Below are 27815 nucleotides of genomic sequence, written 5' to 3'. Positions count from 1 at the left end.
CCTGAATACATACCAGTGTTATTCTGCCCAGGCTGCACACAGTAATTAATGGGCCTCTGTCACCCTAGTCCTATGGCAATCACTAAAGTTAAGCGTTTGCACCTTAATTTTTACAAGTCGGTGCCCCGAGCGGAGTTGCCCACCCAGCTGAGAAAAGAGAAAACCCCCACCCGAGCTCTTCCCTTCCTTCCTATTTTCCAGGCGCGGTTAAGCCCAGCAGCAATCCCGGCTGGAGCAGGTGCAGCGGGAGCCCACGCCCGGCGGCGGGGCGGGGGCCGGGGCTGGGGCTGGAGCGGCGGCCCGGTGCGGGGCGGCCACGTGGAACCGCAGCTCCCGCGGCGGCTACTTCCTGCTCCGCATCACCTCGGCTGCTGCGCCCGGGGGGGAGGGAGGCAGGAAGGCAGGCAGCGCGCAGCGGGGGAGCCTACCGGGGAGGAGGGGGGTAGGAAGAAAAAAAGAGGAGGAAAAAAAGAAAAAAGAAAGAAAAAAAAGGGGGGGGGGGAGAAAAAAGGAAAGAAAAAAAAGAAAAAGAAAAAAAAGTTTGTACGTGTAGCGGCGGCGGGAGGAAAGCCTCCGCAGGCGGGCGGCTGCCGGAGAGCAGCGGCGGCCGGGGGAGGAGGGGGAGAGGAGGAGGAGGAGGAGGCGGCGGCGGGGCCGTGCCGTGCCGGGCGGGGGGCGGAAGCCCGCCGGTGCGCGGGGCCGGGCGCTGCGTGCGCGGCGGCGGGAGGGAGAGGGCGGGCGGGCAGGAGGATGCGGCTGAAGCTGGGCTTCCTGCTGCGCGCCGTGCTGCTGGCGGGCAGCTTCTTGGGGCTGCTACTGCTCTGGTCCTCGCTGTCGCCCCGTACCGAGGAGCCGGCTCCCCCGGGACGGACGCGGGTGAGTGTGTGGCCGCGCTGGGCGGCGGGGCGGGCGGGACGCAGCGGGTGGCGGGGCCGCCGCCCGGGAGGTGACCGGCGGCGGCGGCGGCGGGCGGGCGGGGGGTGTCTGCCCGGGCTGCGGCCTGCGGCGCCTGCAGGCCCGAGAGGGGAGCGCGGAGCGGCGGGGCCGGCCCCAGCTGTCCACCCCGATCCGGCTTCCCTGCCCGGGCGGCGCCGCGCCGTGGCCCGCCGCCGCCGTGGGGCTGCCCGTGCCGGGGCCCGGGGCCGCCGCGCTCCGCTGGGCCCCGGCGGCCGGGCCCGACGGGTGTCCGGTCCGCCCCGCCTCACCCGGCGCGGGGCCGCCGCAGCCCCCCCCCCCCCCCCCCGCCCGCCGGGGGCCGGGCCGGGAGCGCACCGCCGGTGTTCACTGCCGGCGTGGGGGTGCGGGCAGTGCCCCGGCGGGGCCCTTCCCCGGGACCTCCCCGCCGGCGATGCCCTGGGCGCCAAACCGCGTAGGTCCGTGTCTCCTCCCGGGGCTTTTCCATCCCTAAAATAGCTGCGCTGGGGTAAGCTGCCTAAGTATCCTGCAAAGGGCTCCCTCAGTGCTTCAACAAAGGGTGCAGGTGTTCCCTCTGCCACTCACCCCGCCGCCACGGATCAGCTCCCTAACGGGTTACTAACCGAACGGCAGGTTTCACCGAGGAGAGGCAGCAGACCAAGTAATTTAAGGCCAGAAGGAGCCGAATTGATCATGCAGGCGGTGCACATCTCCCACCCTGAAGCCATGAGGCGCTTTGGCTGAAGGGGATGGTAACCTCTAGAAACGCTTCAGCAGGTCAGGCAAACAAATCTGCGAAGCGAGCCTTGCCGTGGCCTTGTGCTAGTCACATCAGGTGAGAATGATCTGACCCTTCGACACCAGGGTCTCAGAAGGAGTCCAACTGCTTTTCCATCTTCACCAGATGTCTGAGCCAGGTAATGTAACTGGACTTAAGGGGATCTGCTTGAAGTAAGATTAGTCAAGATTATTTTAATCTTGGTAAAGTCATAAAGTTTTACAGCGATTATCTTAAAAAGTGATCTTTTATGTGTTCACTAATGATCTTGGTCCTCTCTACTGGGCTGCTTTGAATAATTGTGGAAAGCAAGCGAGCTGACAGAATTCTTGCTTTTGAAAACTGGAAATGACTTTGGACTCCTTCAGCAGATGCTCTGTCTTCTGAAGCTGTTACAGTTTGTTGTATCTTGGCAGTTACTGCTGAGATAATAGGCCATAGCGGTTCTTTTGGAGATAGGCACTTTATTAAGTGGTAAAGTTTCTGTAATCTGTTCTTCTAGGCACAACGTGGGCTTTTCTGTGTACAGAAAAATCTTTAGGAATTTTACTTGTATACCTTCCAAGAAAACGTCGGGCAGTAAACATTTCACGTCAAAACCAGTCAAATTGCTTTTCCTGCTTAGGAAAGGATAACAGACCTGTAAAGTGACATCCTCTGGAGGAAAAAAAAAAAAGTAGTTACAGTTGTGTTGCTGTGTAGGGCAGTGACCATCTTCAGACGATTATTCTGGGGTGACAACTGAAGTACTGCAGTTCTACAGTGTGCGTGCTGTACCAATTCATGCAGGTGCTGTAGTGAATCATACTGTCCTTTCTCACAAGCCAGAAGGCTTTCACTTGGGTACTTCTGAGCCGAACCCTTGCATCCACCTCCATTCACATATGAGGTCTGATTCGGAAATGGTTTCTAGCTGGTGCACGTGGCAATAAAGGAGTCGGAAGAGGTTTTACAGTCCGGCCCCCACTGAAGAAGCATTCTGTCTTGATTGCCCCTGCCTTGACTGGAGGAAGAAATATCTGTGACAGCCACCTCAGGAAATAATTCAGTTTTTGTTGGGAACAAATATCATTATATTAAGTAAACACTGTCAAAGATGAAATCTAAACAGAGTATCTGGTTCATTAGCTAGATCAGCTATTTACTTACTGCCGTGATATATATGAGAGTGGGTAACACATGCTTCTTCATCGTTTTCTGGAAAATGGTATCGTTAGTGCTAAATCCGTGTTTTGGTTTGGACTGCTTTCCTCCTCAGAAGCTGCTCAGATGATGAATACTAGTTAAACAGCAGTGAGCAGGCTCGCTACTAGCAATGCTCTGGCATATTACGGGGGGGAGCTGCCAGCACCCAGGAATACATCCAAAGTTTAGGGCTGGCGTATCCTGCATCCTGCTAGGCGAGACAACGCTGACCCCCTGAGGTGGGCTTGTATCTCGGGGTATGCTCCCTGCAATGCCTGGAAACAGACTGTGCGTCGGTATGGTTTCGGCATGTTGGAACTAGGAGTTTAATCGTAACTGCTGCTCTGAAACGCACTGGCGTGCACTTTGTTCAGTCATACAAATGTGTGTTTGCTCTTTTGTTAGCTGCCAGAAAGTTTGTTAAGCTGAAGATAACAGAATAATTATTCTTCCCTTACAACATCCTCCTCCCTTTGCTTGCACTGAAAGCTCTAGCCAACAAATGTAAAATTCCTCCTCAGACAGTACCAGCTTACAATAGAATCTGACTTTTTATAGCTAACCTAAGGCAGTGCCCTTTTCCTCTCTGCACGGTAACCCTGGGCACTTTTTATTAACACCAAGGCATTAAAGAAGCAAAAATGAAAAGTTCTGCTATGTTGTTCTTTTTATGTTTATAACCTTGAGTCTTTTCCTGCTTGTAGCAGTAGACAAGCATAGATAATACGGAAGATCTTGTAGTAGTGTTGTAACAATGTACCTTTTAAAAAAAAAAAAAAAGTATATTCTCCCTTCAAATATTTTGTTACATTTTTTCTACTGATTTAAAAGGTTTCACAGCGGGAAGGTGATTAATGTACAGACAATTTTCAAAGAAAAAGTGAAAGCGGAGCAGTGGCTGTTTAGAAAGGAAATGAGAGAACACAGAGGTAGTAACAGTAATATAGACAGTTGGAGACAAGACCTTTCTTTCTGATCGAAGACTACCACAGATGTACGTGTTCACTGAAAACATATTCAGAAGTTGGGGAGACCAGGCCCTTCTCCAGGTAACCCAACCGTAGAACTGTTTCTGCAGGACACCATTTGAGGAAAAAGTGTTTGCAGGATTCAGAGGGAGAGGTTAAGTATTTATCTGCATTGTCAGAAATATCCCAACAGAATAAAATAATCCTTATCCTGAAGAGCTTTTGGTTTCCAATTTAAACCAAGTAGAAACAACAAAAATATATTAAGGTTTGTCCTCAGTGTATTTAAAAGCGTATCTGCTTCTGTAAGTAAGGACACCTGCTATGTGACAGCAAGCATTACGAGGGTACCGAAGATTTAGGCAGGGGCACACACATTCTTGTTTATGGCTGTGAGAAACGATAAAGCAGAATCTTTGATTTGATGATTATATGCATGTTGTGGGGTCTTTTTGATGTTTTCTGATACTTTTTGCGCTTCTGGATCAAGGGATCACGGGTTTTGGAGCTAGCAGGAAATGATTGAGGCTACTCATCCTAAGAAGATTGCTGTAGGGATCCCAGCTATACTACTCATAGGTCTCAAGCGAGATGTGTCGCTAATGATCAGCCTCAGAGGTACAGCCTTAAAAGCTCGTGTCATCAAGGAGTGGGTAGTACAGCAGGCAGAACAAATGGGCTGAAACGGTAAAGAAAGATTCATTACTGAAAAGTTGAAAACAGCATATTTGGAGAAGTAAATGTAGTATAGGTCAACTTTAACTCTCCGAATCTGACCAATTACAAAATATTAAAGTGACCAAATTAGTACTCGGAAGCTTTAAGTTATGTGTAATTGAGGTCAGTGGTTTTGGTTGGGTTTTTTTTGAAATACCTGTTTAGCCTACCTGAGGCAAAGCTCAAAGTACAACCTCCCGTGCTCATGCTCTATATGATAGCAGTATGATCGGTGGTCCCACACTTCCTCTAATCTTCACTGGAACGCTCCAAGAAGCTGATAGAATGACCCTATTCATTTGTCCATATGAAGAAAAGTAAGTAAGAAAGAGTGTGCAGCGTGTTATTTATCCCCTTCGGGAGCCTGGGAGGGTAGTAAAAGATTTGCTGGTAGCGCACGGCTGACTTTGCACGGGTCAGAAATGTGGCGGTGAGATTGCAAAACCCACAAAATAAATTTCCTGCTCTGCCGTCCTCTCGCGTGCAGTGAGGAGAACTTTGTGAAATCTTGGCACAGGCTGCCTAGCCTCCTATCTGGGAACCTGGTGCTTCAGATTTGAAGCATTACAATACTTGCGGTATTTCCCAACCTTAGCCAGCCCATGACCACCGCACCTGAGCCACCGATGGGCTGCTGTTAACTTGCCTTGCAATTAATTTTCCATGTCTGGAAGTGAAGTGTTCTTAATAGGCTCTTGTTTAGGGAGTATTTGTTTATCAGCAACAGTTCCTAGGCTTTCTGGACTGGGTTCCCAAGGCTTATTTTGTGTGCTTAAGTAATTGGACAACTGTTCCTTTCCTCCTAGCACCCCTGAAAGCACACGCATCTCCAACACCAGGTGTACTTTCTGTCCTCTATAACAGGAGCTTCTGAGGTCACAGTCTCCCACCCTTAGACATTTATACCATCCTCCCCCCACCAGGATGTTAGCTGTCCTTGCTGCCAGATGTCACGGCAGCCGTGCCGTAGCGAGGGAAGAGCGATTGCCCTCGGATCAGGAAGGGGGGCTCTGCCCAGGGCCCTGGTGCAGGTGGCGATTCTGGCATGTCCCTCTGGTTCAGGAAACCAGATGATGGGCTTGCAGCCAGGGCTGTGGGCCCTCACCAACCACCAAGTTTAAACATTACAATTCCCATGCGGCCACTAGAAGGTGGAGAATTTATGATGTGGAGGTGGAGGAGTTAGAAAAAAAGAAACAAAAGCTGAATGGACATTTTCTGAGCTTTCTGGTGACACCCCTTCTCCCCCACTTTAAGGACTGCTAATATCCTGTATGCCGTGGCTGGATTGTCACTGAGGACTTAATGACAAGTTGCAGACTGAACTTGAAGTGTTATTGTGGTTTAAATTAGATTCTTTACAGTGGAAGTCTCAGTGGAAATTCTCCACTTTCCCTTACTGAGTAACAGCAAATGTGCTTAGGAGAGAAACCAAGACACGGGAATTTGAAGTTGATATTATTACTGGAGGAAAGGCGGGAATTGGAATAAGATGACAAATCTGATGTAACAGGAAGAGTGGTGTTCAATAGTGAAGGGGTTCAAGTTGTCTTGAGTTTGGTAAAAATGTGATGCGTTGTGGTAGACAGGTGATCAAATAGCAAAATAATCTCTCTCTAATTGCTTTGCATAGTTATCTATACCTCAGTCATTTTTTTAGTTTCCCTTTCTCTAAGTGGGTGAGATCTCACACAAGGAGTGCCACATCAGCTCTGCCACTCTGGCATTACCTGAAAGCTCAATGCACTCATTCATCATCTGGGTGTGAAAAGCTCCCTACAGGTGCAGGACTAGACGTAGGCACACCTTCTAGAATCAAAGCCATAATAAGTCACTACTTCTTGTGTGACACTCAGCAGAAATGAGCACCTTGACAAATTTTTCGTGTTCAACAAGTTGTGCTTGAAATCTTGTGCGGGGCAGCAGCTTGCTATAGCCCAAGTATTGCTGTTCTAAGAAGTAAGGATCACTTTCTTTTTCTCCTCTGTTTATTACAGTAATCTTTAGTGTTGCTAGCAACAGTAGTAGGCAAAATGTTTTGAGATATTAAATGCTAATTTTTTTTAATGTGTGCTTTCATCTAAATTGGCTTTGAAAAAGCTTGCAAAAATCTGTCACCCTTGGGAGAGTGTAAAAACCCCAATCCCTATCATACTAAAAGTGAAATCTTTTGACAAATGCTTCCAGTTATGTTGCAGAATAAATGACCACAAAGTGGTTTCCTGAATAATGTGAAGAAATGGGAAAAAAACCCCACATAATTCCTACAGTTTCTGTCTACATACATAGATTGTATTTAAACTTTCTTGAACTCTTTTGTCAATAAGACCCCTTCTAATGATTTAGGTAAGTAACTCATTATTATCTGAAGGCTATTAATTATGTAAAGGTCTACTCCTCTAGAGAGAGCAGTTTCACACCATTTTATATATATGTGACAAGATTCACTTTGTCCTATTCTAGCCCCAAGTGTTACCATTTGTGGTAATACCTGAAAAATCAAAGATCTTAAGTTAAGGCTGGTGTTTTCTTTTTAGGAATCCCATTGCAGGAGAAGGAACCAGGGAATCTTTGGCAGGATCCCCACCATGGGATGAAAGGTGGCTCTACTCTCTTAGATGAGATTATGCAGCAAAAAACTTAATAATTGTGTCCAGTTAGAGAACTGAACAGGTAAAATTATTAACGGAGAAACCAGAGGCAACAGAAATCAGGAAGGATCAACACAATAGGTTAGGTGGCTTGTCATTTGTTTAAAAAAACCCCAAAACCAGAAGTGGTAATTCATGCTGTTTAGTGGCCAAACAGTGGGGCATTAAAAATAGCATGTACTAAAATCCCTTTTAAAATAAAAATCTAGGTAATAGTTAACTTTCTATTTTAAAGGTGGTGAATTAAGAGATGATGGTGAAGCTGAAGTAGTAGAAAATCTGGTGCTAGTAAATTTAGTTATTAGAAAAGGTCCAATGGGTCATCGGGATGGCAGCCTTGAGAGAAGGCATGTCGTGTCCAGAAGTATGTACGTGGGTTTTCCGCCCCACGGCTGAGCAGCATGCACCTTCCCTAAGCCAAGCTCAGCAGAGTTAAAATTGCTTGTACTGAGCTGACGTTCCCTAATGAAAAATGACAGTATCTTTGTCCTATTTTTGTCAGATATTAAATCAGCATTACGGGAGACTGCCAAGTGGAAATAGGGCAGGATAAGCTGTTACATTAATAGGTTTGACTTCTACCTTGGGGGGGGAGAGAGGTGGGGGGATGCTTTTTACAGAAACTAGGCCATATAATCTGAGAGAAGGATTTCAAGTCTGGTAACGGTTACATTTAATTACTAGATTTCCTCCCTAAGTATGGAAAACAAACATCTACTGTGAACGATTAGTTTAAAAATAGCAAGATGCTGCCTTAAAGGCTGCCTCCTCCATCAGTTTTCTTTAATCTTTTTGTGAATTAAAGGGAATTTACTTGTTTGAATCTGCCACAGTGCTCTAGATTTAGCCGCTGTTTTGGTGGGTGAGGTTCCCCCCCCGCCCCCAGGACTGATAGGAATGCCTAGGTAAGGTGTTCGGTAAGGCAGATGTTGCCAGAATGGCCCAACAAAGGGGAGCAATGAGCAGCCAGCAGCGTGCATGTCTTTGCAACCTGTGGTACTGTTTAGGCTTGGATTTGGGGGTATTCTGGCCTTTCACCTAATAATTGGGGGGGGGGGGGAGAATTAAACTGGGTAGATTACTGTAAACTTAAACCAAAGGTTAAGGTTGTGCTTTATAGCAGATTTCTAGATTGGGGTTTATCAGTTTAATTGTAACCTCTTCCTTGAAGGAGCTTGCTGGGAAAGTATGCACTTTTGTGGAAAAGGGGTGTTTTGTTGTTAATAATTGTAAAAAGATATAGAGAAGGCTACTACTTGTATTCTACCTTTGTTTTTCAAATGAACATCCTTATTGTGTTCCCCTTGCTTGGGATTGAACAGTTTTGAAATGTTTGCTTACTCATTGGAATATCATTTGAATGGGTAGTCTGAAAAAACAAAATCTTTGCTTAGTGCAAGCTGTTTTTTAAATAGGTTGGTGCTTTCTTAGGGATGCATTTTATAGCACAGAATTCCTATCTTCTGAAAACCCATTGACTTCTTATGTGGGAATAAAAATATTATTCTTAGCAGGCAACATACATACATAATTCCTAAAACAAAAATGGCTACTTTTTGCAACGAAGAGATGATGCTTAAAAAATGATTGTATTAAGCAGGAGTTAAACCTGCTTCTCCATACATAAGCATGCTTTCTTGCAACTTGCAGAACATATTATCTTTTTTTGTTCCTATTATAATAAACTAATTGTTTGTTGCTCAATGGTGGTTTGTGTTTCTTTTAAATTTCTCTCTTGCTATGTCGTTTTGAGTCCTTCACTCTATTCGCTGACTCCACTAATGTTTTTTAGTATTGCTCTGGCTTTCCTAAGCTACAGCTTACTTTCCTTTGATTTCCTTGTGGAACGTTCAGTTGCAAATAGCAGCAGTTGGCACTGATGTGCAGTAAACCCCTGAGCAGCAGGAGAGAATTGTAGGAAGGTATAAGGTAAAAACAGTATACCGGTTTGCATGCTGTTTACATTTGGAAAACTTTCTTTACAGTTGAAGGTCCCAAAATATAACTGTTAATGAAATTAAAGCATAAGCAGATGGTGCTTAGCCCACAAAGTTTCTTGCTTAGTTTGTTGTCTTTTAAAAAATTGGCAGTGAAAATGGCTCAGCAAGAACTGTTCTGACTTGAGTGAATAGAGTTGATTTTTTTAATAAGGCAGAAAGTATTATGTTAAATAGTGTGCTTTAGAAAAAATACAAGATTTTTAATGAAATTGAGTATAGGCTTTTTCATATTTGAACCTTTTTTCCACAACTAGGGGATTAAAATTTGTTTTGGTTTTAAGCTGTAGTAAAAGATTTCCCTTTTACGGATGACTAAAAAAACCAAAGGAATAGCATTTCAATAGGGCCGAAGCATTGCATTTTATTTCTCAATTCCTGCCTTTATAGATTTGAGATATTTAAGCAATGTCTTTGTTTTGAGCTAGTTAATAAGAATTCTAGATATGTGAAAGAAAGAGGTATTTATTGTTTTAAGTTGGCTGTAGAAAATGCCTCGTTTGTAACAACATTTTGAAGCCAAACCAAAAAAAGTAACCAAGCTACCTCTTAAAAGCGTCTGGGATGGTAATGTCACGAGTTTTCTATTCTTCCTATCAAGGGAAGAAGACCAAGACAGACAATGTTGAGATAACATGTTCTTCAGAGAAAGTGAATTGTTCTCTGCATGCTTTAGTCTTGAAACAAGATTTGCTACACTCTCACTTAATGAGGCCTTGAAGGCAGCTCTTCAAGGCTTGTAATATATGTCTTTTATAAGCCATGCATGTGTCAATGCCTCAGAGAAACTTTGAACAGCAGCTACGAAATACGTTGGGGTTTTTTCTGACCTTTTCCACGTTTCCCACCCTTATTTCCCTCCCCTCTGTGAAATATGTTCTTACTGCACAGAACCAGGACTTTCACTCGTGATTACCTTAAAAACAATATCTCGGTAATCTGCAGAGGTGGAAAAGGGTGGGAGGTGGGTTTTTTGTTGTGTGCTTCTTTGGATGGAATATGAACTTTCTGTAGTTGTCTAAGTGTATCACCTGCCTCGGATCAGAGAGTTCTTAGCCAGCAGCTCTCAAGTCCAGAAGGATGGTGCGTGGGTTTCCCATGCCTCAGCCCCTGCCACTGAGGGAGAAGAATCTCCTGCTGCCTCTTGTATCATTTTTTTGGAGATCCTCAGTCCCAAATGCTCATATTTCACTCAATGTAAGGTACTCTTAGGGCGTGAGATTTACTGAGTGTGTAAAGCGGTCTTGAGTACTCTCTGTGGAGGTATTCCAGCCCTGGTTGTCTGAAGTAAGACTGCAGATTAGTTTCTGGGATGCATTTGTGTGATCTCGGTGTTCAAAAGCTGAAGACTCTTCATGTCTTCTGTCCCTCTCTGTGTTTTCCAATACCAATCTAAAATATTTGTCTTGAACGCTTGCTTATTTTTTAGATATGTAAACAGTACAAGAAAGGTTGGGCTAAGGAAAGCCAAACCCTCACGTTGACAGTGAGGCCGTCAAGCTCTTTGAGCAGGTCCAGGCATGAGCTCCTCCTTCAGGGTCACCAGCAGAAAAAACATCCACAAGGAGAGCAGCTACTCATGGCACCAGAATCAAGACTGGGAGAAGACCTTGATGTCAAACCTGGGGCAAACAGTTACTCTGGTGCCAAAGTTACAGCTTTGGTAGTGTATGAGACCCTTGACTGCTCATATACGGAGCAGTGGGTAGGTATCCAAAGTGTCAATACCATCGCTGTTATTTCACGTAGAGAGCCAGAAGGGAGGAATCTCTCTAAGATACAGAGTCACTGTATTAGAGAGCAGACTTACCTTTTCCATGAACAGTCACGTCAGTCAGCTCTCGGGGAGTTAACAAGTTTTGCTCCTGTTATTATCTTATACCAAGGCTGATGATGACAGGGGAGTTGTCAAGCTGTTGTGATAAAAGGGAGCAGACTGCCAGGATAGTTCATGTAGCCTTTAATCTTTGTGTATGCCTGAGGGGCCTTGGGAAAAAGAGGATGGCAGGGAGCAGGCTGGATTAATTTTTCTGGATGAAATGGATATGTCCTGGGGGTTGGCCTACTTTAAAAATAATTAGAATTCTTTGAAATCGGCTGTCCTTGAGTACACTTCATCTGTCCTGCGTCCCCTTTCTCTGATTCCCATATGTCTAGATCTTATGGTTGAGAGACGCCTCGTGCCTCTTTGGGAGGTGTTTGTTTTGGCGATATTTCCCAGGGGTGCATAATTTCTAAACCCAAGTTGACTTGCATGTATGTGTGTGGTGAAATGCGCACAGGGACTGCAGGTAATCAGAGGTACCTAGTTAGGTTTTTGCTGTTAAGCTGAGAACACAGAAGCTGCTGGGCTTGTAGTAAGGCATGCGAGAGACAGATTTTCAGATTTTAACATCATTTTAATGTTTACTGAAAACAGTAAGATTTTATTTTTTTTAATTTTTTAAACAGTCCTGTATGTTTGCGTTGGGTGATGAAGGTATGATTGGATCCTTACAAGGAGGCTTGGTGGTGATCATTGATTGACTGCAGCCAGCACAGGTCCATGTTAGTGTAATGAGGTGCACTGATCTTTGTTATTTTGGGTTCTTACTCCAATCCCATCCTCAGCTGAAGAATGAATACCTTATTTCTTCTTTTTCCTGGTGAATTTTTTTTTCCTTGATCATTCTCTGTGGGAATTTGGGGAGTTAATTAGGCTTATTCTCACGATCCACTGTTCAACAGCTTAAGAGTTTTCTTGCATTGCAGTAAGGTATTAAGTGATATGGATATCTGGGAGTAAGGAGGAAAGATAAATGATCAGACTGCTTTTCTTGACTTTATTCTCTGTAATAGCTTGGGCAATCTATCTTCTAACAGGTTTGTCACAGGGTATAAAATGCTAAGGTTTTTATGGGAATAAAAACTGTTTCACTTTAAACTCTACAATTCATGTCTACGATTAAAGAAGTCTTCACAGCCTTAAACATTAAGCACCAAAGTTTTCACTGATAGACTTGGCCAGTTAGCGTTGCTGCAAAGGAGAGGCAGCTTGAACAGGTTTTTGAACAGGTTTTATCTTGCACGATATTTGTAAGAATTTAGCCTGTACTGATAACTTGTCAAAATACAGTTTGCAGTCTAATCCCAACAATCCTAATTTTCAGGAATGGTTCACGGCTGTTAATTTTGAAGAAACAGGCAGAACTACTAATCTATTAATTTGGTTTATCTAACAACCATAATGTACTACTTAATGTTACCAAAGGCATAATGTTGCAAACAGAATTCATTATCCTTTTTAGGTCGATGCTTTAGAAATATATTTTAATGGCTTAACTGAATAATCTTGACTCTGATGCCCTGAAATACTCATTGGTGAGAACACTTTTGCATATCAGAAATAAGTATATTTTATCATCTTCATTTTTTCATTCTCAAACCTGAGATTTCCTAAGTCCAGAGCAATATACTTTTTACGTATTTACTAAAATGCATGGGCATTTATTTTTAAGCCCAGTTTTACATATGAGGAAGTTAAGGTTTCAGATACAGAATCAGTGTCTTATAGCTGAATCCATTAAATATTCCTGTATGTAGTTGCATGTAGCTGACTTTTGTAAGTCACTTTGGCTTTACAAATGGAAGCCTTCCAGCAATGTATATTTAGGAGATCTATTCATAGTCTAACACCAAACCCCAACAACTTTCCTGTAGGAAGTCCATTTTTCTCCCCCACATGCATTTGTTAGTTTTTTCAGACCTTAATGTTGCTTAACTGTTTTTGTACTGTATCAGCTATAGGACTCAAAGAAACTTTAAACCATATGAAAAAGACCAGTTATGGCAACTCTAATGTTTTATAACTAGTGCTGGTTTTATCCCAATGCATGTTAACCTCTGTGGTGTTCCTTTCCCTTCATACATTTTTGCTTTTAATGTTTCTGTTTCTTTACTTGTTTTGATTTATTTTGCCTGTAGACTGAAGAAATGTGGCCGGCACTAGACTGGCACATTCCCTAATACCCTTTCTTGTCTAGCTGTAGTGGCGTAAAAGATTGGATACAAGAGTGAGAAAATAGTGGGAGGGAGTTCTGCCTGACATTTTGGGTGCATTTTCTAAGGACAGGGTAGGACTGGAGATCTGGAAATACGTATTCAAATCACCATGCTGTGAAAAGTCACCATTTTTATGTATTTCTAATGAGAAGTCTATTGAGGCTTGCAGCTTTCCTGAAAAGGGAGAAGTGCCCTCACCTAGTGCAGGGTTGCTGGTTGTGCACGTCTTCCCTCTCCTCCCAGAATTTAAGAACATGCAGCTGTTTCCTTAATTCTGCAATAAGAGGGAAAATAATCTTTTTGTAGCTTTGGTTTAGAAGAAGAAAGGGAGGTTCATACCGCTAAGAATTTCTAACAGAAATGTGCTTTTGTTTAGAGCATAACCGTGTTCCCACGCTGCCATTAACACTTGCCGCAGGAAACGCTGGAAGAGCAGCCCTGGGTGCCGTGGGAAGGGGAGCAGCAGCCACTGCCCGGGCCAGGCTGTGTTACTGCGACAGCCTTTCCCTCCATAGGAACACATTTCTGAGATGGGGTCTGGCTGTGGTGACTCAGGAAACCACACCACTGGGCAAGTCTGCAGAGTTTTTTCTGATGCTGTTAGCGCACCATGAGTGTTTGGCCCTAAATTTAGTAGAGACGTGTGTGTGCTGCCTTCATGCCTCCGCTTCCTCAGCACAGAGAGTGGGTCTCCTCCAAGGGAGAAGAAAGGTTTAGAGAGGGGCACTCTGGGTTGGGTTTTTTGTTGGCTGGTTTTTTTTTATTTAGTTGTGTGCTTTTGTTTTAAAGGTACGAAGGAAGCAAACCCTCTCTTGAGTCTCTCAGGAGAGTCTCTCTTGACCCCTCTCTTGGGTGTTGAGCTGCTCTCCCACCAGCCTGCAGGTACTTGTTCTCCCCAATGCCCTGCAGAGGTCCAGAGGAGGGCTCTGAGCTGGGCTAGAAATCACTGGAGGAGAGCATGGCCCTTTTCTCTCATGCGTATGCCTTGTGCGTATGCACAGGTAATGGGTTTAAATGCCCTGGGGAGGCAGCTGTGTTCTGTATGTGTTGCTACTACAGCACTCTCCTCTGTTTTTCAGCTATCCCTTGCTTCCAGCCGTATGTTTTGGGGTTTTTGTTTTTTTCTGCCACACTCCTGTTTCAAACTAGCTCGGCACTGGTGTTCACCCTGCTTATGGATGCCAAATTTGTTTGGCTTGCCTGCACAGCTTGCTTCAGGAAGTCCTTGATTCAGCTCAGCATGTGGCTGTAAAGGTGCTTATGTCGGTGCACAGGCAGGACAAAAATGCATAGCGGAGATATAAACTGATTGTAGAAATGTATACATCCTACTCTGGAACAGCAGCTTGAAAAATCACCAAACGTCCAGCATCTATCAGATGGAGGTTTAAGTCCACAACAAATTGGCAAAAACAAAAATGTAAAGGCAGCTTGTCTGCAGCAGCTAAAAAAAAAATAGTTTTCATTAATTTGTTCTGCAAGAGCTAGGTGCATCTTGTATTCATATTCCTGGTATTCCACAGCTTACCTTGCAGCAGAGATGAAAAATATCACCGTCAGGTTTTGCTGTATATCTGCAATCTTGAGAAGATAAATGTCAATGTAATGTATCATAGTATTGACATTCAGAAGTCTTCCAAACTTTGCTTTTTAAATAAAACAGGGAAGTCAGACTTGAGTCCCCTTGCTCAGTGGGAAGAGTAGGCAAGCAATTTTTTTTTTTTGCCACATTTTATATAAATCTAACTTCCTTTACAAATCTACAGTTGTGTCATACTGTCAAAATCTATTGAACTGGAAATGCCATGCTAAATAAAAGGAAAATATGCTGTTTCCAGGTAAAATATTATGTCTGAAGTGACTTTTATTACTTGTGGCTTTCAGCTGCTCTTTAGTAGAGAGATGCACAGAGTTTCTGTTATTCATGTTCTGTTGAAATTATGAAAAATGGAAAGCTGAATAGTAGCTTATTTGTAAGCTTTTTTTTAATTGGACTGAGTTAAATGCAAAGTGGAAAAACTCCAGCTTTAATAAAATCAGAAAGGCTGTCCAAATTTTATCCTATGATCCTGTGCAAAATTCAAGCTGGAAGGGACCTGAGGAGGTCCCTCGTCCAACTCCTGTTCAAAACAAGATCAACTATGGGGTTGGACAGGCTGCTCGAGGCTTTGTTCAGTTGGGCCTTGAAAACCTCCTAGGAGGGAGACGGCACAACTGCTCTGCCTAACTTGTCCTACTACTTGGCTGTTCTTGTGGTGCAAGGCTTTTTTTATATATCCAGTTGGGTATTCCCATCAGTTTCACCAAAGAACACACTGATGTCTCTTCATTGCTGTCTATATTTTAGTTTGCCATGAGACTTAAAACTGTAGAACTGTTTAATTGTAATTTAAGAGGAAAAAAAATAGTGGGCTTTCCGGTTGGTTTTTGTGTTGGGGATTTTTTGTTTACTTTAGTTTACTGGAACTGTTTAGTGGGACAGTGTTCAGTATGGTTTTCTCTATCTTAACTTAGAAGATTTGTCCAAGTCTACATCGTGTGATAAACTATTGAGAAAATGTTGATTTGGGTAACTTGTGTATTATGGTTTTAAACAGAGCATATACCTTTTATGTGGTGCTGTTGTCGCTAGTGTGCAAGAACTTTTAAAAAAGAAAGCACCTCATCCCAAAAGACTCCTGATTAATGACAGCAATAATATTGGCTTGGTTGCCAACCATGGGAATGCATTGTCTCTTACAGAAAAGGCCCTTCTATGTTGCTTTTCCTTACCATTTTCAATATAATAGTTTTGCAGGTTATTGAAAGGTAGGAAAACACAGTGGGTTTTATTTCTTTAATATTTTGATTAGAGTATCTTCCTTGTGGATTTTTGGGTTTGTTTTGCTGATTCTGTTTTGATGTACAGTAAACAAGTCTATATTGTTTACTATCCTGTCCTGGTACATCTGTCAGTTCATTCTTCTCTGGTATTTGATGGCTCGTGTATGTAGCTTCTCTTTCATATAGAAGATCGAAATACTGACATCTTTCTTCTTTGGCAGCTCTTCCTCTTGGGAGGCACTGTCTCTCCCCAGCCAGACATAAGTATGAACCGGCCGCCTTACTGACTCTTCCTGCTCCAGCTGCTGGCCAGATTTTGCCCTGTCAGACAACAGGCTCTCTTTCTCAGGGACTGCAGAGGGCTTTTGAAATTAGTTTTCTGACAGGCTTTAATAAAATTGTCTTTGTTAGAAGTTAAAGTGCAAGGCTAGCATGTTCAGGTCTTGATTCAGTGACTTGTATTCCGATTTAAACACCCGTTTAATGAACTGGATAGATTGTAAGTAAGCTTCGCTAATATCTTTTCTGTGTTAGACGCAATAAGTGAAGGGGACAGTTTTCATAAATGCGGTTATTAGCAGCTCCATTTGAAGCCTACCAGGAGCATGCATACTTAGTGCCTGTGGAAACCACTCCAGCTGAGAACAGTATTATTTGAGGGACCTTGACAGGCTGGAGAAGTGGGCCCATCTGAACCGCATGAAGTTCAACAAGGCCAAGCGCAAGGTCCTGCACGTGGGTCAGTGCAATCCCAAGCACAACCACAGGCTGGGCGAGGAATGGATTGAAAGCAGCCCCGAGGAGAAGGACTTGGGGGTATTGATTGATGAGAAGCTCAGCATGAGCCAGCAGTGTGCACTTGCAGCCCAGAAAGCCAACCGTGTCCTGGGCTGCATCAAAAGAGGCGTGACCAGCAGGTCGAGGGAGGTGATCCTGCCCCTCTACTCTGCTCTTGTGAGACCCCACCTGGAGTACCGCGTCCAGCTCTGGGGGCCCCAGTACAGGAGAGACATGGAGCTGTTGGAGCGAGTCCAAAGGAGGGCCATGAAGCTGATCAGAGGGCTGGAGCACCTCTCCTATGAGGACAGGCTGAGAGAGTTGGGATTGTTCAGCCTGGAGAAGAGAAGGCTCCGGGGAGATCTAATTGCGGCTTACCAGTATCTAAAGGGGGCCTACAGGAAAGATGGTGGGGGACTGTTTATCAGGGAGTGTAGTGACAGGACAAGGGGTAATGGGTTCAAGCTGAAGGAGGGTCGATTTAGATTAGATGTTAGAAAGAAATTCTTCACTGTTAGAGTGGTGAGGCACTGGAACAGGGTGCCCAGAGAAGCTGTGGAGGCCCCCTCCCTGGAAGTGTTTAAGACCAGGTTGGATGGGGCTTTGGGCAACGTGGTCTAGTGGAGGGTGTCCCTGCCCGCAGCAGGGGGGTTGGAACTAGATGATCTTTAAGGTCCCTTCCAACCCAAACCATTCTATGATTACTGGGCAAGTATAACCTGAGGAAAGGCTCACTGTTGTTTTGAGATCAAGTTTAAACTAAAATTCCATTCTGGTTATTTACATGGAGAGTCTGAATTGCCAGGACTTCTGAGTTCATAACAAAACTGTTTACAAGGAGTGAACATTTGTTAAAAAGATTACAGTACTTCAGAGAAATGCCTCTTGCTGCCCTGTTTGGATGGTGGGAGTATCCTGTGGTTAGATTAGACCCGGTGCTGAGTATGCTGACTTCCCTTTGTTGCAAGCAAGGGGGATCCACATGCATCTATCTTTGTGTGCTGTAAGCCAAATAATTTAGATGGTAGAATGCTACAGTCCAGTTGCAAAGGAATTGGTGCATGCAGGAGGATGATGTTCCAATGCATCTTCTCCAGATGTGGTCAGAAATGACAGCCAGAGCAGAGCGTACCTGAGCTGGAGACACAAAGGTCACGTGAAAACTCTTTTTCAGGTGGGTCCCTTGGAAGATGTTCAGGGCTGGAGGCTGACCCTTGGTGCCTTGTTAAGAGAAAGCAGTAGGATGTCTGTTCCCAAAGTCGGCTTTGAGACTAATGTTTTGAACGTTAGTGTCTGGCAGCTTCAAGTTTAGATTGCTGGTACCACTGTGGATCATCTGCACTAGCAAAGTAGGTGTCAAGGCGGTCTGTTTCTGAAGTCCAGGTACAGCATGTCTGCCTCTGCTCGGTGTTGTGGTCTCAGCATAAGCATGGTGACTTCCATAGTTGAAATAAAAGATAGTGTGTGAAGAGGACAGAGCTAAGTGCAAGTCAGGAAGGGTAGTGGAGAGCAGACAGGTTCAACGCACTCCATTTGAAGAAGTTTGTGGATTATATTATTGTATTCTTGCTGGCTGTCTTAAAAGATGCAAAGACCCTGGCTGTGCTCACACATGATGTGGCTTCTAAAGCAAAGCAATGAAATAGGTTTTGATATTCATCATGTCTACTTCACAGCAAAACAAGTAATGTCACTAGCTGTATTTGTCACAGAAAGAGTAGTCGATTCCCCAAGATTGATTTATCTGTTCAATAATTGGTTCTTACTAGTTCTGTATTGTTGCAGATCTTTTTTCCTTCTTATGCTTCAAATGCATGTATTGTGTTGATTATTGTTTTATTTTAAGTATTTAGGACAGATAAGAACTTACCTGAACAATTCAGTAGAATATAACTAACTTATTGGCAGATATCACACAGATTCTCTTTAATATCCTACACAGGAATGAAGGGTCAAGGAAAGATGAGAGGGAGAACACAATTGATCAGAACAAGTGATTTTCCCCCACTTATCTAGTCAAGCAGTACACAAGGTAATTACATAAATACTCTCAATTTTTGAAAACTTTGCTAGTTCAGATGAAACTTTCAGAAATGGGTTTTAGACGTGTATAATTTTCATACAATGCAGCTTTTGGCTTTGGCTGGCTGTTTCTTTGAGAAAGCTTTCAAAATGGTAAGGTTGATCGAATTCTGAAATGCAATTTAAAAAAAAAAAGACAGAAATAGGCCGTTGTAAAGCTTGAGAATGGTAACGATATTTCAAGATAAATGAAAATCTAATCATGCAGTTTGCTTCTTAATAGCAAGATACATGAAATGAGATTGACGTATGTGTCTTTAAAAAATTGAGGCAGACAAGATATAGCACAAAAACCTGCATCCCTTGATCAACCGTGTCCATGAGCAATGGATTTATTGTATTGTAAATGTCATTTATTCGCTAAGGTATATAAAACAAATGCATGCTTTTTAAATATCCATCTGTCTCAGATGATTGAGAAATAAGGATGAAGTTCCTCTGCGGGCTTTAACCAGTGCAGTGTTCATAGCTGATGCCTGGAGGGCCTGAAAAGCTGTCCTCGGCCGCTTAGAACATGAGGATTGATAGTAGGGCTTGTTTCTGAGGCTTCCTCTCTCTGGAGGGAGAAATAATAGAAGTTGGATATCTTCAGCAGCAAAGCTATGGATTATAAATTGTAGCTCTTTGGTCTCTTAAATGCAAAGCAGCTGTTTGTTTTTACCTGCTTAACTCAACAGCTTAAAATTCGATTACCTACATTTTTAAGTCCAAAAGAAACAGCTTCATCTGTTTCTTCAGTCTACACAGAACATTCCAAAAAGGGGCTTAGTCTTAGTAAAACGTAAAGCCTTGCCCCCTCATAGTCCACTGTGTAACACTACTACACAGGAAAAGGAGAATAATCCCTCCTTTATGGAAGGAAATTAAGCTGGACAGAGGACATCTAACTTAGAAGTCCTTAAGAATCTCTAATGTCCATATGAATAAATATGAGTTCTGTTTTTAAGATCCCGCTCAAACATACACATAAAGTGAAGGATATTCCTGGAGTGAGACAGAATGTGCAAAGAGCAGTGACTCAACTAGAAAGGTCACAAGCTTCATTTAATGTTGAAATGTAGTGACGAGAACAAATCTTGTACTGAACCTCTTCAGAGATGCTGTGTTTTAAGCCTTTCACCTTAGAGAGCACAACTTCCCAGGAAAAAAAGATGGAAGTGGTTTTCAGGATGGGAAAGAGATGGCTTGTTACTGCTGAACCATTAAGGGCTGTGGAAGAAAGTTCTTGGCAATTGTAGTGATGCCTTGAGCATAGGTGTAGGACTGTATGAGACCAGCTGCTGGGCACAAGAGACAAGGCCATGCAGCTGAAGGTCACGGAGTGCAGGAATGAAATGACAAAGTACCAGAGAGAAGGTCTTAGTGATAGAAATGATAGTGTTATGGATTATGGCAACATTGCAGTGAAATAAAGAATTCATTCTCATGGCTGTTTTCTATCTTTGTTTTCCATTTGATTGCAAACACTATTGGAGTTGTTGGTCAAGCACTTGAAAGCATGTGCGTGTGTGTGGCAGTAGTAGAATACTACTACAGAAATAGTTAAACCACATGGATCAACATATACCATATTCACAAGACTATATTTCAATGCAAGGCTATATTTCTTTTCAGGTATTAGAGATCATTTGCTCTTAATTTTTGTTAATTGTTAAAGTTGAATAGTCTTAGAGATCTGCAAAGGAAGGAGGTAATTTAAGCAAGCGGGTCGCATTTCCTAGCTATGTGAATACTGTTTTACTAATCTGTTAACGGATATCTGCTGTTCTGCTAGCCTCTAATCGGCAATACAGAGGAAGATTGTAAAGCTCAAATGAAAAATCAATGCTTCCCCCCTCCCCCGAAGAAGGGAAGAAATAGTCCAGGAGTCGTAGATAAAGACCTTATATCTGGAGGCTGTTTTGCATCTCACAGTCAACTCTGATGGAGATGATGTCTTAACCAATTGTCCATTTTGTTCTTAATGCTCATAATTTTTTCCAGTCAAGCATTTACAAAATCCTTCTAGAGAGAAAAATTGTGGACAGTTGTCTACTTATGGTATGGTCCCCATTCTCCTTATATCCTGGGGAAAAACTTCATAGGCCAGCAAGGTGTTGGTTATTCAGACTATTATGAAGCAATTTATTATAGCCCAAGTATGCTTCCAATTAATTTTATTGTAAGTGAGAGATAATAAATGCCCTTATCTTCACTCTGGTTTGCAGGTCTTGACTTGAAAGTCTATTTTTCTATTAACAAAAAATGGATTTCAGTTTATCAAGCTGCATTAGTAAATTGTATCTTATGGTTGTGAGGTGTTCTATGTTACATGGTCCAAGTGCATGTCTCTTAGGAAAAGCTTAGAGAAGATGGAGAAAAGCATCTAATACTTGACTCTGAAGACCTTGTATGCAAGTTGAAGGGAAGAGTTATGTTTTCCTTTTCATTGATGATTTTACTGTTTTCTAGATTGTGTTACGTGAGCCATTCAACACTGTTTTCAAAATCTGATTGAATGCATAGCATCACTCCAAACCACATAGCCATGTGCAAATGTGGTACTCCTGATCACTTGGAGGGAGGAAACAGGAGAAAAAATGTTGCATTTTCTGCCATCCATTTCTGAAATCCACTTTGCAAAAGGGATTTCCTGATATTCAGCTTTTGTCTAGAAGAAAGAGTTGGAAAAAATTTTCGCCTCCACCTTCTGCCCCTCTAAAACAGGGTAAGCAATGGCACCATCTTAATCAAAGTACTGTAAACAAAACTGAAAATGTGAGATAAATTAAAAGGAGAACAGAAGGTTGCATTTGAACAAAATACATAACAACAAATGTTTACAGAAGTGGGAGATGGTAATATTGATTAAAGCCAGCCAGAATTTTGAGCATTTGGAGACTTCCCACAGCCTTCATCTGCTTAAACATTTTTCTGAGGTTGGCTCTGTCCCTAGAAGCAGTTTGTTGCACTTTTTGTTCAGAAATGCATCACTTCATCTGCTGCTTTGCTCCTCCTGTGATACCTGCTACACTGATTTGCCAGCAGTTGGCACGTTTACTTAAGGAACACATCACCTTGCTGAACCTTGTGCAGCAGGGTACCCCATGGATTGCCTCCAGGTTGAGAAGTTGAAAAAGAATTATTTTCATTAAGTTTCTTCAATGAAAACAAGGTTTAACTTTCTAGGCAATAAGCCTTCCTCTGAGCAGATGCAACTTGACATCACCTAAGACTTCAGGTGGAGAGTTGCTTCAGGAAAAAAAGGAAAACTGAAAGCAATTGGGTCCTTAGAGTTTCCGCTCTCAAGGCTAGGCAAGAAACTAAATTTTGCTTTCAGACGTAGGGATCAGCATCTGGTGGGCTTTGCTTACCTGGGACAGTTTTTCCCCTGCAGTAGAATGATAACTGTGCCCCAGGGCTTGGTGCTCTCTTTGCTCTTTGGCCTCTTCATGGGACTTGGCTGTTATCATGACAGTGTTCTGAACAACTAAATAACAATAAAATATTTTAAATGGCTGAATTTAGCATGAAGTGAGTCAACCAGCATAAAAATTTGATTTTTTAATTTTTTTTTTTTTTTAATTTGTGTGATGTCTTAGCTATGGTATAGCAATCCGTATGGTGCATTCAAGGACAAACATGCCAAACAGGTGCTGCTTTGCTGGCTTGGAGATCTGAGTCACTGTAGTCTCTGTTTGGAATGAATTACTGTGGATGGTGCTCTACAGAAGCTTGCACTTGAAATACCGTGCTAAATACATGCTAATGACAATGTAGGCTGCAGTACGTATAAATTAATGTGCAGAGAAAGAAGGAAGGTTATGGGTATTTGACAAGCAGTTGATGGTAGACTGTTAGAGTTGAAACGCAGTCTCCGTGTCGGCTGGTGGTTGATTAGACCAGCCTTAAGTACTTAACCTAAAATGATTTACCTTGTATGATGTACAGTATTTGTCTTTTCTCAATTTGTATCATGTTCCATTAAGAGCAGCAGGTCAGGATCAGTGCAGGCAAGGAGAGCGTGTGTGGTCCTTTGTGGTCTCTGGTTTCTTGGGGACCGGAGAAATTGCACTTTGCTGCAACAGAGAACGCCACTTAATTAGCAAGGACATAGTCTAGAAGCAAAACACACCTGAAAAGATGCACTGTGTAGGGAGATACTTGCTGTTATGCTCTTATTTATATTGTCCCACTTGATCAGTTTTTACTTACTTTCTTCTACTAGCAATGTAGATTATTTTAGTTGTAATAAACTTGTAATCAATTCTTGCTGTTCGGAGTTTAAAGGCCTTTCTGTCATCTTTGGTGTGCTGTCTATAAGGGGAGGATCTAGGAGGCGCTGGATCATGCTTCTGTCTTATCCAGGGTCCTGTCAACTTTTCTGTTCTGCAGAAAGCAGCTACAAATGTATGTTTTTATTGCATAGACTGCTACTGCCAGCATCTTTCCATTTCTGGGACATGGGAGAGACTAAAATATAATGTGACCTTGGGTAATACAGCAGATTAATTTATAATTCGGTTTAATAATATTTGTGTTACTCGAACATGATGGTATTCTTAACTATAAGAGGCTATTTTGCCTGCTTTAAAACTAGTCTTAAGTTACAAAGTTAAGCAGAGAATTCTGTATCTGTTTATTCAGGTATTTGTCTGAGTCTGTCTGATTTAGATCTCCTTAGTTACTGTCCCAGATTACACAGAGCCGCAAGGAGAGATGCATTGCCCATGCTTACCTCCACAGAATTCTCGGGCATCTCTTAAGTGGAGGCTTTGAGTGAAGTGGATCTCTGGCAAGACTTCTTTAACACAGCATGACTACTGAACTACAGGTGGGACCAGGGGCAGTTTGGGACAATGAACTATGACAGCACCAGGAATGAAAGGATGCAGTGTGTGAAAGCTGAGGGTGAGTTGAACCGCAGGCAACAAGGAAGGCAAGTTGAAAGGTTTAACAGCTGATTTGATATTCCCCAAACACTGACTGCCAGTAAAAATGAGGACAATAAAAGACTGCTATTTTTGTCAGTAATTTGTTCTGAAGTGCTCAGTGTCTTTATTTTTACTTGCTTTCGGTCAGACAGAGGAGTCTAATTGTGAAACTGCCTGTCGCACAGTAATTCAAGTGCTGCGCCTCTCTTAAGGAGGCACCGCGTAATATGGGTCAGGTACGGGCCATGTATTCACTGTCCTTTTTGTACTCTTAAATCTCACTGAAGGGGAGAGGCAGAGAGAAGTTTGCAAGTTTTGGGTGGCCAGTGGCGTCCCCCGATAACAGACTGGGTCTGGCACGAAGCACTCGGCTCCAGGTCTCCTGGTAATCTCTGCTCCTGATGAAGGTCACTGAAATGTGCTAAATAAAGGAAGTCGCTCAGTCTGGATGGGACGCATGAGTGTGACCATTAGGCTTATAGAAAATCTAGACTCCTGCAGGAGGAGGAACATGAAGCTCTACAGCAGGAGGTTGTTGTGGGGGAGCAGGGACATCAGAAAAGGGAGTGTAGGAGCAAGGGCAGGGGGTAAAGCAGTACAAGCCGAAACAGCGCTTGTGGCAGGATTGTGTTGCTCTGCAGGAGTTTAAGTGATATGTGCACAGCAAGGCCAAAGAGGATGACAGCAGCATCATTAGCTCAGACATCTTTCACTTGTAAGGGGAATTTAATACTGCAACAGAACCATTTCATTTAAATGTGATGCTTAGATGGGGATCATACTGACTTCTCTGAATGCAGATATATATCTTTAAACAAGGTACTCTGCAGGTAAATGGGTAAAACTCAGGATTTATGGTGTTCCCCTCTGTTAGGCAAATAGCTGGGCAATGACGTTACTTCAACTGAAAATAAGTATTCTTGCATTGTTAGAAATCTGAATATCAGAGTTACTTATATTTACAGATATGCCACAAAAAAAGGGAAGGACAAGGGGCGGAGGCAATCTCCATATGATTTGTTACCTGAGGGCTTCTGTAGCTGAATGCAGCTTTGTATGCAATGACCTTATGAGACGTTGGCTGTAAATGATGGCAGATGCAAGCAATAGCCTGAAGTCACTCGCCTAGATGAATGCTTCTGCTGTGACAAAGTAGATGGTATCTTCACAAAAATCCAAGGAGACGGGAAGAGCTAGTTGGTCTTTTTGCCCAGGGAACTCTTACAGCAACTGCAACCATTTAAAAAATAAAATAAAGTTGAGAAACTGAGCTTTATCTTCCTCAGTGGCTTTCTTCCACTCACAGGTTCAAACACCAGCAGAGAGAAGCTCTGATGTTTGTAATGAGTCTAAAACCTAACAATATTCACTAGGTAACAAGAAGTTGTTTTTACTGTCTTTTGGAATCAGTGATACAGATTAATGTAAGTCACTCGGAACTTGAATGCTAAATTCTGTCAAACTCCTTCGTAATATAGCAGAACATTGAGTTTTGCCAAATTCACATTTTTACAAACAGTTCCTCTCCTTTATTATGTGCCCTTTTTATTTTTGAACATGCTGGTTGCTTTTCCATAAGCAATGCTCTCAAACCTCGGGAATGTCAACCGTAAGACAGAAGAAAATTGTTGATCTTACTCCCTGAAGTTGTTTTGCCTCAGCTAACTCAGGTGATTTGGGGGCTCAAAGATACTGCTACTTTACTTTTATTTTTTTTTTTCAGTGGGTTAATTTGATATTAACGGATGTGGTCTGCTGGTATCTATTGAAAACTAATATTACTTCTGTAACTGTAGAAGCATAAATACTAGCGATTGTCCCGTTCTGCCTTATCAGATAGGATGTAAGGAATGAGTAGAAGAGGATTTTCCTCAATGCTGCTGACTAGCAAAACAGTTCCCTCTCCAGGAGCTCCTTGGGAACTGAGAGAAAGGGGGCAAGAAAAAGCAAGCCGCAGGGCACCAAATAACGTGTCACATATCAGCTTGATAGATGCTGTGAAATATAAGCAGCAGGTGAAGGGGAAATTTCCTTCCTTTTTTAAAAATAATAATTTTTTAAAAAGCCATTTTATTTTTCAGTCTTCAGATGTAAATGGGAGTGCAAAACACAGTAGTATAAAACTGTTGCTGAACTCACATTTCTCCAAAGCTGCTTGTGGCCCTTGCACCTCAGTTGTATTTCAGAGTTACATTTTTTTTTTAATTAATAGAATATATATTAAAATTATGCATATAATGATTGCTTGTTTATATCATCAAGTTCTTTTGAACTTTTTGGGGAATTTTCTTTGTAGCTCATAAGCGGCTTCTGACCAAGTCTTGTGCAGAACACTCCAAAAATTAAACTGATGGAGTTATTGTCCGGTACGATTACTTGCTCTTTGGAGGTGCCATCGCAGTAACGTATTTGTGGTACAAAATTGTAGTCAAGTAAGTTCTGTCTACCAAAACTTATTCCAGGTTGGTATAACATAACTAACAGTTTTAGTGCTAACAAGTATGATTTAGGTCTTGTATAAGTGCGTTTTGTTTCCTCCAGACTGTTTAACAGGGCAGAAATATCCTATGGAGAGATGGCACTGGTTGCATAATGGACTTCCCTGTTGTCAGAACATCTGTCAAAATTGAGGGCAACCATGGACATAAGAACATAACTTACAGACTTACATTTTCCTGGAAATGCTGGTGACGAATACCATCAGCAGTATGTTTTTTTTTTCATGTGGGTTGCACAAAGCATGCAATTACAGTGATTTAGCAATCTGTCATTTTTACAAGCATATATTTCTAAACTTCAATAGTTTTCTATAATTTAGTGTAAAATTGTATTTCTTTCTGTGCTTCTACAGTTCCCATAAATGCTCTGTTCTCTAAGTTTACACAAGTTTTAAAAGTCACTGTAGGAGCTACTGAGCACATAAGTGTGCACTCCATCACCTTTGGAGTGCCTCTGAAAAACACTGAGAGAAGAAGCCAAAGCAAAAGACCGCCAGCTTTGCCCAGGTACTGTGACAACGAATGGCCATTTTGAGCCAGGTGGCTTGAATGCCACTGCTTGTATTTGACAAAAGAATTCTGGTCCAACTTCTGCCCTAATTTGAGTCAACACAGTTGCCTTGTGATGTAATTGTTTGATGGAAGGTTTTGCAAAATATGACTTGACGGTAGTGCTGCATATGGAGCTTAAAACAGACCTTTTAGTGCAAAAAATTGTAATGATTACAAAAGGCTTTTTTACTGTTTATTTATTTTCTGAAGTGATGGCAGTTGTGCCATCGATCTTTATCCTTGTTGGAGAAGCTGTGTTTTTCCATTTGTGTGTGCTTTTGGTTGTTCTGCTTTCCCATCTGCAGCTGGTCCTGCAGTAGCTAGAACTTCTGATTGCTTGGATGGAGGTTACCGCGTGTGGTGGAAGTGGAAGCGGAAGCTGTGCAATCTTACAGGGTCCCTTTGACAGTCAGCCCATTGTGTTGTGGGAATCACTGCTTATTTATTCTGAAGTTAACGGGTATCTAGAGTGAAATCTATTTACAAAGACATTGTTTATGTGTTGATTTTTTTCCCTTTTGTCTGTGTGTGATCCTGTATTACAAAGGCATGTAGTGACAGGACAAGGGGTAATGACTTTAAGCTGAAGGAGGGCCGATTTAGATTAGATGTTTGAAAGAAATTCTTCACTGTTAGAGTGGTGAGGCACTGGAACAGGTTGCCCAGAGAGGTTGTGGCTGCCCCCTCCCTGGAAGTGTTCAAGGCCAGGTTGGATGGGGCTTTGGGCAACCTGGTCTAGTGGAGGGTGTCCCTGCCCGCAGCAGGGGGGTTGGAACTAGATGATCTTTGAGGTCCCTTCCAACCCAAACCATTCTATGATTCCATGTATTCTGAAAAGTCTTCCAACTTTTTGGTCATAAGAGTGTTGTGGAGTCTCTTTCTATCATGTGGCACAAAAATAGTTGCAAGGCTAAATAA

At 42.7% G+C, this 27815-nt stretch overlaps 1 protein-coding gene across 5 annotated transcripts in view; it reads left to right on the top strand.

Annotated features, from left to right (window-relative positions):
- Positions 1–743: 743 nt before the first annotated feature.
- The window catches only part of GALNT7 (polypeptide N-acetylgalactosaminyltransferase 7), a 74426-nt gene continuing 47354 nt past the window's right edge, over positions 744–27815 (top strand). For 3 of the 5 annotated variants that reach the window (XR_008576849.1, XM_054823925.1, XM_054823926.1), the window contains exon 1: positions 744–876. Coding sequence is in view for 2 of the 5 variants with exons in the window: in XM_054823925.1 (XP_054679900.1) it covers positions 751–876 (126 nt within the window). In the remaining 3 variants the exon portion in view is untranslated. Of the gene's footprint in view, positions 877–1627; positions 1833–18807; positions 18885–27815 lie in introns of those variants that run through there. The other 2 variants (XM_054823927.1, XM_054823928.1) reach the window with 2 other exon arrangements.

The sequence above is a fragment of the Grus americana genome, chromosome 4, assembly GCF_028858705.1.
Source record: "Grus americana isolate bGruAme1 chromosome 4, bGruAme1.mat, whole genome shotgun sequence".
NCBI lineage: Eukaryota > Metazoa > Chordata > Aves > Gruiformes > Gruidae > Grus > Grus americana.
This window is presented reverse-complemented; position numbering and strand designations above follow the sequence as displayed.